We start from the raw sequence: 13,895 nt of genomic DNA on the forward strand, positions 1-13,895 counted from the left end.
ACACTAACCCAAACTGCACCAACTCTGACATGCCTTAATAAACACCAAATAAAGTAAGCTTACCTGCGAACTCACTGTGTGCCACACAGCAACAAGAACATCCACCCCAGAAATCTATTACCTTTGAAATCTACATCCATCAATTCACTGACTGTTACTCACTCTGCACTCCCCCATCTGTGACCTCATTGCGCACCACTCTAGTGACCAGGACATCCACTGCAACAGCCTCTAACACCTTTTGAGGCCACTTCCTTCAGGTCTCTGGCCGATGCCCACTCTGCACTTCCCCACCTGCAAAAAAAGAAAAACTGTAAATTCTTGGCACATACATAACTATAACTTCTTAATGACAACGTTAAGTGCTACCAGGAGAATACCCCACTTCTAAGAAAAATGAAATGCCCAGAGGGGTCACGTGCTACCCTATGATCACACTTCAACCTCCCTGCTGACTCCCTCTGCTTTCATTCAGTTATCACTTCTGCATCTATTGTATTATTTATATTTATTTATATTTACTATTAGTATGGTTATTATATTTACAAAAACAGATGACTGAAGTGGCAAACACACATTAGTGCTACACCGCACATGCACGTTAAACAGCCATTATTTGTGGGTGCCTCCAAGCCAGTGAAAATTACTACCCACTCACCATACATCAGAGAACCCGCCCAGAAGAAAACCAGCCACTCCTTGCCCCACTCTCACTACTGAACCACCTCACTGGGACACAACCAAAATCACCACCAGAAGATGCAAATAGTCACTGATATCCAAAATGAAAAAAAGCTCAAAAAACAAACTCAGTAAAACAAAAAAAGGGGTGCCAAACAGCCGCTCACAAATGTCTGTAAAAACGCTGAGTACTCAAGATATTTTTAACGAGTGAAAAGTTTATTTAAAACCAAACACGTTTTCGTCACTCAACAAGAGTAACTTCATCAGAAATAAGAAAGACACTTCATTGTAATGTCTTTTAAAAAGTCCGCTTCAAGGCAATTGGTTATGTTAGCCAATCAGCTAGACTCTTTAGGTTAAAATCCATGTAAATAACATTTAAAGCAACACAGGCTGAAAAAACGAACCTACACAGCTAAATACTCAATGGAAAAGGAGAAGAAACAAAATGTATACTTTGTTCCCAGATGTCACAACAATTATCATGCAAAACATTTTATTATTAACTTTTAACAAATAATAAAATAATAAAATAATATAATAAAATAAAATAAAACAGTAGTCCACTTAGCACACAATAAAACAGGTGAGTATAGCACATATCAGTTCTACTCTGAGAAAGTACTGTGAACTTGTTTACAAACATATGTGAAGAACCTATACCAACAAATCTACCAGATCTTTTTAAACTGGTTTCAATGTCTCATACAGCTCTTTAATTTCAATAAACAAACTATATTACAGTTGTCATTGAGACCTGGGTAAGAGAAAGCATTTAATGTCAACTGCCATTCCAGTTCACGGCATTCTAGTAATACTGAGGTAGGTCCCCCTCTAATGTTGTGAACTAGTTGGTCAATGGCTAAAAATTGGAAGGAGTGACCAATGTTGGAGTTAATATGCTTTGCTAGGGCGTTGTGACTTTTGTTCTTCGAGACCGCATAAGTATGTTCGTAGATTCTATCTCGAAACTTGCGGTCAGTTTTTCCTACATAGAACGCACAACAATTTTTACAAACAGCCAGGTAGATGATACTTTTAGAATTACAATCTAATTTATGTGTAATCAGGTATTTTCTACCTGCTGTTTCAAATGAACTACTAGTTTTCACATATTTACACATCTTACATGCCCCACAAGGAAAGGAGCCACATATTCTATTATTGGCTCTAGGTTTCCTACCTTCAAGAAGACTTTTTAAGTTTGCTCCTCTCTTATAAATGATTGTCGGGTTGGGGCCTATTCTCTCCATTAATAAAATATCTTTATGCAGCAGGTACCAGTTCTTACATAAAGTAAACTTGACTTGGTCACTGTCATTGTTGAAAGTTGTAATGAAACAAGACTGATACAAGTGACTAGTGGCATCATGACTCATTACAGGTACATTGCTGCTATTAGAGTGTGATGGTCTATCTGGTGTATTTGTAAAGTGTGTGTCAAAGACCATGTCACCTGTTTCAATATACACCTCGTCGTTAGCCTTCTTGTAATTTAAGATAGGGTTAAACTTACCTAATCTACGTTTATTTTTCACTTCTACTACTAGTTCGTGAACAAGATGGGTGGGGTATCCTCTATTCGCGAACATACTTTCTAGTAGTTGGCACTCTACCAAAAGGTCTGCTTCTAAAGAACACATCCTAGCTGCCTTAACCAATTGGCCCTTTATGATGGAACATTTCTGTTTAAAAGGATGTGCGCTAGAATAATGCAAAAAAGAGTTGCAGTATGACGGTTTTCTGTAAATAGTAGAGCACAACTTTTTGTTAGCTGGAACTTTAGTCAGTTTAACATCCAAATAGTCAATACTAGATATGTCAAATTTGTATGTAAATTGGAAAAATGTAGAGGTGGAATTAAAGTAATCAATAAGTCTATCTGCTGCATACCTGTCACCTCTGAAGATGATAAAAATATCATCCAAAAACCTCCTATAGTACACAAGAGAATTAATTATGTCTAATTTGTCAAAGATTAACTGTTTTTCCCAGTAAGCTACAAAAAGGTTCGCTAGGCTCGCTCTGCATGGGGAGCCCATGGCTACAGCATGTTTCTGTAGGTAGTATAGACCATTGAAAGTAAAGAAATTATTTGTCAAAATGATATCAATGAGTTCAGAAACCAAGTCGATATCTTTAGTTGGAGCATTTTTTCTTTCATCATTAGAGCCACCCATTCTACTGCTTCCATGTGTGGGATAGAGGTATATAAGTCGACCACATCAATAGTCAAGAGGTTACAGTCTAAATCAATAGACAAACTGTTGAGGCTTTCTAAAAATGACCAGGAGTCTTTGCAGATTTGTGGAATCTGTTTCAGGTATTTTTGAAGTATAAAGTCGACTACCTTAGCACAAGGGTATGTTAGGGATGCTCTACCATCAATGAGAGGTCTCAATGGTGGGTTCAGTATATCTTTGTGAATTTTAGGGATTCCAAACATTGTTGGTAACTTTGGAAAAGGAATGTTAATGTAGTTAAATGTATCTAGATCAATTTTAGCTTCAATGAATAGGTCCCTAAAATAATTCATAATTCTAGACAAAGCTATGTTATATTCATTTAACGATACCTTTGAATAGGCTGGATTGTCTAACACCAATTCCATCCTATTATTGTAATCGTTTATATCAAAGATAACAAAACCACCTCCCTTATCCGGTTTAATGCTCCACACCAGGGAAGATCTCAACAGGTTCAACACTTGTGTTTGCTCAAAACTCACATTATTGAGTCTAGAATGGTCAACATATTTGCGATTGTATGGAATATGTCTGATGTCTAGTTCACAAACATTTTCAAACAGTTGTAACAAAGGGTGTAAAGGTGGGTTAAAGGTGCTAGAAGGCTTAAATCTAGGATGGATACAGTCATTACTGCCCAAAAGGAAGGATAAATTAAGCTTCCTGACAAAGCACTTCAAGTCCATTAGTGTTCTAGCAATGTTCACATTTTTACTAGGGGCAAAGATGTTGCCTTTGGCTAGTAAGTCAATCAAGTCTGGTTCTGTGTTGATAGATGAGAAGTTGTAAATGTTGAAGTCACCACTAGAGTTCTTTAATATAGTCAGTTTAGTGGGGGAATGTACAGGAGGAAGGTCACTTATCTCTTCCTCCAACTTTTAACAAATAATAAAATAATAAAATAATATAATAAAATAAAATAAAACAGTAGTCCACTTAGCACACAGTAAAACAGGTGAGTATAGCACATATCAGTTCTACTCTGAGAAAGTACTGTGAACTTGTTTACAAACATATGTGAAGAACCCATACCAACAATTCTACTAGATCTTTTTAAACTGGTTTCAATGTCTCATACAGCTCTTTAATTTCAATAAACAAAGTATATTACAGTTGTCATTGAGACCTGAGTAAGAGAAAGCATTTAATGTCAACTGCCATTCCAGTTCATGGCATTCTAGTAATACTGAGGTAGGTCCCCCTCTAATGTCGTGAACTAGTTGGTCAATGGCTAAAAATTGGAAGGAGTGACCAATTTTGGAGTTAATATGCTTTGCTAGGGCGTTGTCACTTTTGTTCTTCGAGACCGCATAAATATGTTCGTAGATTCTATCTCAAAACTTGCGGTCAGTTTTTCCTACATAGAACGCACAACAATTTTTACAAACAGCCAGGGAGATGATACTTTTAGAATTACAATCTAATTTATGTGTAATCGGGTATTTTCTACCTGCTATTTCAAATGAACTACTAGTTTTACTTATTTACACATCTTACACACCCCACAAGGAAAGGAGCTACATATTCTATTGTTGGCTCTAGGTTTCCTACCTTCAAGAAGACTTTTTAAGTTGGCTCCTCTCTTATAAATGATTGTCGGGTTGGGGCCTATTCTCTCCGTTAATAAAATATCTTTATGCAGCAGGTACCAGTTCTTACATAAAGTAAACTTGACTTGGTCACTGTCATTGTTGAAAGTTGTAATGAAACAAGACTGATACAAGTGACTAGTGGCATCATGACTCACGACAGGTACATTGCTGCTATTAGAGTGTGATGGTCTATCTGGTGTATTTGTAAAGTGTGTGTCAAACATCATGTCAGCTGTTTCAATATACACCTCGTCGCTAGCCTTCTTGTAATTTAAGATAGGGTTAAACTTACCTAATCTACGTTTATTTTTCACTTCTACTACTAGTTCGTGAACAAGATGGGTGGGGTATCCTCTATTCGTGAACATACTTTGTAGTAGTAGTTGGCACTCTACCAAAAAGTCTGCTTCTAAAGAACACATCCTAGCTGCCCTAACCAATTGGCCCTTTATGATGGAACGTTTCTGTTTAAAAGGATGTGCGAATAATGCAAAAAAGAGTTGCAGTATGACGGTTTTCTGTAAATAGTAGAGCACAACTTTTTGTTAGCTAGAACTTTAGTCAGTTTAACATCCAAATAGTCAATACTAGATATGTCAAATTTGTATGTAAATTGGAAAAATGTAGAGGTGGAATTAAAGTAATCAATAAGTCTATCTGCTGCATACCTGTCACCTCTGAATATGATAAAAATATCATCCAAAAACCTCCTATAGTACACAAGAGAATTAATTATGTCTAATTTGTCAAAGATGAACTGTTTTTCCCAGTAAGCTACAAAAAGGTTCGCTAGGCTCGCTCCGCATGGGGAGCCCATGTCTACAGCATGTTTCTGTAGGTAGTATAGACCATTGAAAGTAAAGAAGTTATTTGTCAAAATGATATCAATGAGTTCAGAAACCAAGTCGATATCCTTAGTTGGAGCATTTTTTTCTTTCATCATTAGAGCCACCCATTCTACTGCTTCCATGTGTGGGATAGAGGTATATAAGTCGACCACATCAATGGTCAAGAGGTTACAGTCTAAATCAATAGACAAACTGTTGAGGCTTTCTAAAAACAACCAGGAGTCTTTGCAGATTTGTGGAATCTGTTTCAGGTATTTTTGAAGTACAAAGTCGACTACCTTAGCACAAGGGTATGTTAGGGATGCTCTACCATCAATGAGAGGTCTCAATGGTAGGTTCAGTATATCTTTGTGAATTTTAGGGATTCCAAACATTGTTGGTAACTTTGGAAAAGGAATGCTGATGTAGTTAAATGTATCTAGATCAATTTTAGCTTCAATGAATAGGTCCCTAAAATAATTCTTAATTCTAGACAAAGCTATGTTATATTCATTTAACGATACCTTTGAATAGGCTGGATTGTCTAACACCAATTCCATCCTATTATTGTAATCGGTTATATCAAAGATAACCAAACCACCTCCCTTATCAGGTTTAATGCTCCACACCAGGGAAGATCTCAACAGGTTCAACACTTGTGTTTGCTCAAAACTCACATTATTGAGTCTAGAATGGTTGACATATTTGCGATTGTATGGAATATGTCTGATGTCTAGTTCACAAACATTTTCAAACAGTCGTAACAAAGGGTGTAAAGGTGGGTTAAAGGTGCTAGAAGGCTTAAATCTAGGATGGATACAGTCATTACTGCCCAAAAGGAAGGATAAATTAAGCTTCCTGACAAAGCACTTCAAGTCGATTAGTGTTCTAGCAATGTTCACATTTTTACTAGGGACAAAGATGTTGCCTTTGGCTAGTAAGTCAATCAAGTCTGGTTCTATGTTGATAGATGAGAAATTGTAAATGTTGAAGTCACCACTAGAGTTCTTTAATATAGTCAGTTTAGTGGGGGAATGTACAGGAGGAAGGTCACTTATCTCTTCCTCCTGTTGCTCCAACCTTTGTTCCTCTGGTTCTGTCGTGGTTTTGGAAAGTTCTTGCAGTTCATCCCTTGGTGAACAACCTGTTCTTGTTGGTGATTATTCAAAGGTGGAACAGGCAATTGAACATTAACACTGGTATTATTGTTGCCATTGTAGTTATTAGACTGCAACCTTTCACTACATCTTAAGGGTTCAAAAGGCTGAACATTATTACCATCATCAACATTAGTATTAATCTCACTAAAATGGCCAAGACTAGTTGTTGTAGTCAAGTTGTTAGAAAGACCAACTAGTTTTTTGTTGTGCCAAATTTGTGCTAACTGAGGTTTAGGATAAGCAGACCCGTTTGAGTAAGCCAAACGATCCCGGTTCAGTTTCTTTATTTTGTTAGATTTTAATTTCTCCATCAGTTGGTCAATACTAGTAAAGACCCTCCCATAGTCATACTTATATCTGAGAAAGTCAATGTCAGATTTGATGTCCTTATCCAGATCGTTTACCTCTACAGAAATACTTTCTATTTGAACAGAATAGTGTTTGATCATAAGTTCCATTAATAGAAATCCAGATGAATCAAACAAGTTCAACAGTTCTTTATGAAAAAGGGAATTTGGTACCAGACCTGTCGGAAACTGATGAAACCGCAGCCCTTTAGGTACTAATTTCTCAACAAGGCATTGTTTGAAGTAGACTACTTCTAATTGAAGCTTTTTTAGTTTAAGTCATTTAAAATCTAAAAGCTTCAATTTTTCAGAAATAATTTGAATACTCACTGGTGCAGGGGTAGCATCAGTAGCCGGTCGTTCCGTGTTAGGAGTGAAACCTGAGGCTAAGTTGCCTGTGTTGTTCACCCACTCCAAAAACAAGGGAGTGCCAATAAGCCCTGTGTCGCTAAGGTGGTTCTCGGAATCTGTTGTTATCGAATTGAGTTCCACACGAACATCCTGTCCTGGAGGTAGAGATACTGTGTTAGAACTCGGTCCCACCTGTTCCCTGTCAGCATTATTAGTCCTGGGTAGGTTCTGATTGTAAAGGTCGGAATTGTTGTAACGCGAACTAGCATTACAAGCCTGTGCTGCTTCACTATTTCTTTTGTCCACCATGTCAAGGCAGTAAGCAAGATTATCCATCCATTGAGTTAACGAACTCAACAGAATAGCTAAGTCAGAAGAGTCCGGTTGTTTATAAGAACCAAATAGGTTCGGGCTCGCTGGGCTGCTTGATACTCCAGTCGCCATAACAAACAAAATGAAAAAAAGCTAAAAAAACAAACAGTAAAACGAAAAAGGGGTGCCAAACAGCCGCTCACAAATGTCTGTAAAAACGCTGAGTACTCAAGATATTTTTAACGAGTGAAAAGTTTATTTAAAACCAAACACGTTTTCGTCACTCAACAAGAGTAACTTCATCAGAAATAAGAAAGACACTTCATTGTAATGTCTTTTAAAGCTTCAGCAATTGGTTATGTTAGCCAATCAGCTAGACTCTTTAGGTTAAAACCACAAATAACATTTAAAGCAACACAGGTAGAAAAAACGAACCTACACAGCTAAATACTCAATGGAAAAGGAGAAGAAACAAAATGTATACTTTGTTCCCAGATGTCACAACAATTATCATGCAAAACATTTTATTATTAACTTTTAACAAATAATAAAATAATATAATAAAATAAAATAAAATAGTAGTCCACTTAGCACACAATAAAACAGGTGAGTATAGCACATATCAGTTCTACTCTGAGAAAGTACTGTGAACTTGTTTACAAACATATGTGAAGAACCTATACCAACAAATCTACCAGATCTTTTTAAACTGGTTTCAATGTCTCATACAGCTCTTTGATTTCAATAAACAAAGTATATTACAGTTGTTTGTTTATTGAAATTGTATGAGACATTGAAACCAGTTTAAAAAGATCTGGTAGATTTGTTGGTATAGGTTCTTCACATATGTTTGTAAACAAGTTCACAGTACTTTCTCAGAGTAGAACTGATATATGCTATACTCACCTGTTTTTGTTGTGTGCTAAGTGGACTACTGTTTTATTTTATTTTATTATATTATTTTATTATTTGTTAAAAGTTAATAATAAAATGTTTTGTATGATAATTGTTGTAACATCTGGGAACAAAGTATACATTTTGTTTCTTCTCCTTTTCCATTGAGTATTTAGCTGTTTAGGTTTGTTTTTGCAGCCTGTGTTGCTTTAAATGTTATTTACCTGGATTTTCACCTAAAGAGTCTAGCTGATTAGCTAACATAACCAATTGCCTTGAAGCAGACTTTTTAAAAGACATTACAATGAAGTGTCTTTCTTATTTCTGATGAAGTTACTCTTGTTGAGTGACGAAAACGTGTTTGGTTTTAAATAAACTTTTCACTCGTTAAAAATATCTTGAGTTCTCAGCGTTTTTACAGACATTTGTGAACGGCTGTTTAGCACCCCTTTTTCCGTTTTACTGAGTCACTGATATCCAGAAAACTACCTACAGTTCATTAAGCATAAAAAAAAGACTTAACCGAAAATACATTGCAGACATTGTTCCTAGGTAGCTTGAGATATGAAAGGAAAGTGAAATACTTGATGACAAAATAGTTGAACACCCTGAGAATGACACACACAAGTTTCCCTACACTTGATTCTCCATTGGGGTTTTGGGTATTAAGCGTCACAAAGTACCAACACTAACCTCCACACCGTGGAAGCATCAGGTCCAGACCCAGCCTAGTTCTAACCCGAACAACATACCTCTCAACCTTTTAGAGCAAGCGATCTAGACAAAGCCACGAATAAAGATGGGAAAGAAGCACAAAAACAGGGGCACTTTTAAATATTATTCTTACAAACCTAAAAAATTGATAGAACAGGTTTTGCATTAGCATGAATTTTCTAAAGGGTATAAAGTCGAAACTAAGAATGTCTGTCAGTATTTTCTAACTTCACTCTTTACTGATTTCCACTAATTAACCCAAACAGCACAGGCTTATGGAATGACCACAATTATGAGGCAGAAATCTGGACCTTCTGTGAAATCTGTACAGTTGACAACTGTTCAGGAACCGTAGACTACCACAGCAACCCAAATCTGCATCCTCCACGCACACATCTTCCTAACCACCACCAATTCTATGAAAGCCAGCCTTTCAACACCCAAACGTAGCCAGGCAGCCATAAATCAACCAGTTAAACTCCCCTGTCGAGAGGCATTCATGCAAGCTCCCATCAACTCGTGACCAAGCGATTTGAACCGTACTGTACATACCCAGAAAGGATAAGAGCTCTACAACTCTTAAAGCTAGCATTATTTATTTATTTTATTTTATTTTACATTTGTTTACTGGGAAAGTCCGATTGGATATATGTCCATTTTCAGCAGAGGCCCGGGGAGAAAAGCTCCAGAAAGCAGAGGACAAATACATTAGGAACAATAGAAACATTTAGAGATAAGTATAATATGCAGTTTTCAGTAGGGTTACAAACTTAGATAAAACATAGTAGACAGCATCAAAATCATGTGGCTTCAGTTTCAGACAATAATACATGCAGTTATGGGCTAAGTCCCATCAAGAATTCATATACTTATTAGAGTATATGATTGAAATGCTTATGGAAAGTTTGCAGGAACAGCAGGTGGTGATTTAGCAGGCAGTAATCCTCAAGGAATTGCCCAAAACTAAGAGGACGGAGCAAATCTGAACAGTTAGATGGTATGTCTCTCACTCTCTGTTACTGCATGTGTTCAACTCCAACCTCCCCCGCCAAGCATTCGCATAAACTAAACAATGGCCATTACTTGCGCTCACTTCTCAGCCCCAAAAACAGTCCCAGTCGAACTCTACACTGTGTCTAAGAGCTAAAACCTTTAGCATTAAGCCAAAGCTCCATGTAAAAAAACAAATACTCAGCCCATATTTCTGCACTCTGCACTTATCTCAGGCCTACCTGTCTTCCAAGTTACCTAGGCCGTCGGGGACATAAGCTTGCATAGCAAGTTCATGCCAAAATGTGATTCCTTACCCAGCTACACTTGCATAAAGCCCATTAAGCTCCTCCCTATCTTTACCTCATTTTCTCCCAATCATCCATCATTCCCATTTAACCCTTTCATCTCCCCTGCCCTACTTCCCTACTCTCTTAATTCCCACTACTACTACTTTCTGTCTAACCCCCACCCGAAGATGTCCCTGGACAAATTAGTTTGTTACCAAACCTCATTTATTTATTAAGTTAGACTAATATGGATGCAGTTATATCTTACTTTTAAGTTATGATTTCTGCTTTTCAAAATTTATGCCAATAAATATACAAATTGAGCTTATTTTCCTGGGCCTCCTTTGAAAAGGGGCTCCTTCCCCAGTTGGGTTATCTGAGTTAATGAATGCAAATAAGTAAGTAAATAAACGAGGCATCAGCTATGCAGTACTTCAATACATTTATAAAATGGAGCATAACAAGCTGTATTTTTCCTTACCAGGTGGTCATTGGTCCATACTGACCATGCCCTTCAACTCTACAACATGTCAGCTACCACTTGCCCTCTAAGTAGCAACTCCTACAATGGCACTGCAGATGCCCATCAACAAAACTCTGCAACACCAATGTCCCAACTTCTAGAATCCCACTTTGCTTGAACTGTGGAGAAAGGTCCATTAACTGTTCCTAACTTACAGTTAACATGCTATCTTGCATATGTAGTCTGAGGTATTTGCAGAGCATGTATGTTGTATATGTTTATGCTGACAAGGGCACCTTGAAGAACATTTGTTTGGGATATTTTAATACTGTCTGTAAATGCTGAACAGTATTAAATCAGGCTGTTGTGAATTTTGTTAGTGATTATTCCCAAAATTGTATGCTTATAGTTATTATTATAAAATGCATCTCCAGACTGTAGTTATTTATGAAGTTCACTAATGCTTGCAGTACCACTGGAAATAAAACACTGATTAGAAATATTTCTGACAAATGTATTTGCTTGTTTTTTTTTCAGAACAGAGAAAAATATATTCCAACTCCAATGTCATAATGCATGACACTTCACAGTATCATGTTGAGGTAAGCTTTTGATGCCTGTGCCTGTAACAGCAGTTCCAGAATGTATGAATTTTCCATGTTGTAGAGCTGATAACAGTCAGTAATGTTACTTGTACCTGTTCTGTGGTAAAGTGTGCGTGTGTGTGTGTGTGTGTGTGTGTGTGTGTGTGTGTATGTGTATGTGTATGCATGCGTATGTGTGTGTGCGTGTGTCATCATGCGTGCCTTCGTATGTGCGTTTGTGTGTGTATGTGTGTATGTGTGTGTGTGTGTGTGTGTGTGTGTATGTGTATGCATGCGTATGTGTGTGTGCGTGTGTCATCATGCGTGCCTTCGTATGTGCGTTTGTGTGTGTGTGTATGTGTGTGTGTGTGTGTGTGTGTGTGTGTGTGTGCGTGTGTGTCTGACTGTGTCTGTGTTTGTATATAACATGCATGTGTGCATGGTTGTATGTCTATACATGAGCAGAACTAACTACATTTGTATTCCCCTTGCTGACTTTATTTGGAACATAAGAATAATATTAGGCAAACGATCACAAGGATCATAAAATACCTAGCCATGTCCACCTTTAAGAAGCAATTTTTTAAGTTCTAGCTGTTCTTGCTATGCACTTAATACTGGATGTTGTTTATTTGTTAAACTAAACACAGAAGTTTGACAGTGGGTCAGCTCTTGATACCTGTTTTATGGGCAGGCATTATGAAGCTGTAAGTAATGACTTTTCTGTGACTCCATTTCATATTGTCAGAAATGTTGCAAGGTAAGAGAAGGATAATTAAAGAATTGCAACTTTAGACTGAAGTTTTCATATAAGCAAAGTCACATTTATATAAATAGTTAGACTTACAAAATAGTTAATAATCCTAACTCTGTGGCTGAATCCATGCTCCTTTGTATAGAAAGTACACATAATCAGAGCTGGATCCTGGTCAAATGTGACCACAGGAGTCATACCAATATCCCCCTACGTGTTTGTTGCTGTTTTCTTTTTCACTTTTACAGGGATTACAGAGGTTTTGATTTCATTTAAAACGGTTCCAAATTTTACAGCAAAAGCACTGATATCCATTTGCTAAACAAAACAAAACAGTCTCACACTGAAGGCAGATGAGCAACATTAACCTTTTCTTCCCCTGAAGCTCTCGTTTATTGAAGGTGTATCTGGCAACCAGTTAAACTGCAAGACATATGCTGGGACTCATAGGTAAACAGCACATGCTGGATCAGTAATTAGCATCTATGTGAAAGGCATAGAAATTTTAAAGACAAATATGCAACACAGTTGCTAACAGCTTGGGACAGCCCACTGGATGCAAGTGCCCCTTATCAGGGCTAGTCTAGGAGCACTGTCTAGTGAAATGGGAAACTAGGAGAAAAGGACTCATAGCTTTAATGGCTACTTAGGTAGGCACCTAGTTCTCCTATCCATAAGACAAGGCATGCCAAAAGGAACGTGGATATATATTAATTTCAAGGAAAATGAGAAGAAAGTGAGTTGCTTAGAAACTTGGAGAATTTTGTTAGAGAGACTGTGTCCACACTGTATTGTTTTGCCATTCCATGTGATTTTTTTGGAAGAGCATGCATTTTTTTCTGTTTGTACTCAATACAACCACATTATTTTACAAACTTCAGTGCTGCCTGTTTTATTCCACAATTCCTCTCTCTCTATATGTATATAATATATGTGTGTATCTATCTGTATATGGGTCCACTTCAGTAGAGCTGAAAGTTCACTTACCTGACTTTCAGTTAGCTGAGACAAAAAGGCCAAGTAGCACAGAACACCAACCTCCCGGAACACCGACTTCCCACTCCTGGTAAGTAACCGCTTGGCCAACCTGTTGAACTTTGCCCCTTACCCCCACTGTAGTGCGATCTCAGAGGTGGTATATTTAGTTGGGAAGGTGCAGCCCCCCACATGGGTGGGTTTCCTTCAGTTTTACTATTTTTTCAGGATGGCCAAGTGGTTACTTACCTGGAGTGGGAAGTCAGTGTTCCGGGATCTCAGTTGTCAGATTCAAATGCTGGTACCCCCTACTAATGAAATGTACTAACTCTGACATTGCCCTACATTGGGAAAAGGGCATATTTCCCTCGCTGGTGTTTTAGACCTTTTAGACCTTTTTGATGTTGACCATTTCCATGTCAACCAAAAACAGTTTAGTGTAAAGTCACTAGACCTATATGTATGGGTCCCTGTCATAACACTGAAAAGTGTAGAACTGTATAGAATTGTGTAGAATGCATGCCATGATGTAATTTCTTAACATACTGCATATAACAGTAGAGACATACAACAAATACATGTCCTTGGGGAAAACATTTGGTTACTCCAGCTCTTTTTTATCTATTACTTCCAGCCTTTCCACCATGCTCTTTCTTAATGTCAGGGTAAATAGCTAAAGTATCAGAGAAAACATGTCTTACCTTCTCCAAAG

The 13,895-nt window shown here is 37.5% G+C and overlaps 1 protein-coding gene across 1 annotated transcript in view; it reads left to right on the forward strand.

The window, feature by feature from the left end:
* Positions 1 to 13,895, forward strand: part of EPS8L2 (EPS8 like 2) — a 1,747,011-nt gene that overhangs the window by 811,446 nt on the left and 921,670 nt on the right. The window contains exon 4 of the mRNA XM_044059131.1: positions 11,408 to 11,472. Within this exon, the coding sequence (XP_043915066.1) occupies positions 11,408 to 11,472 (65 nt within the window). The remainder of the gene's footprint in view (positions 1 to 11,407; positions 11,473 to 13,895) is intronic.

This window comes from Protopterus annectens, chromosome 17.part0 (genome assembly GCF_019279795.1).
Source record: "Protopterus annectens isolate FY-2018-M chromosome 17.part0, PAN1.0, whole genome shotgun sequence".
Lineage (NCBI taxonomy): Eukaryota > Metazoa > Chordata > Ceratodontiformes > Protopteridae > Protopterus > Protopterus annectens.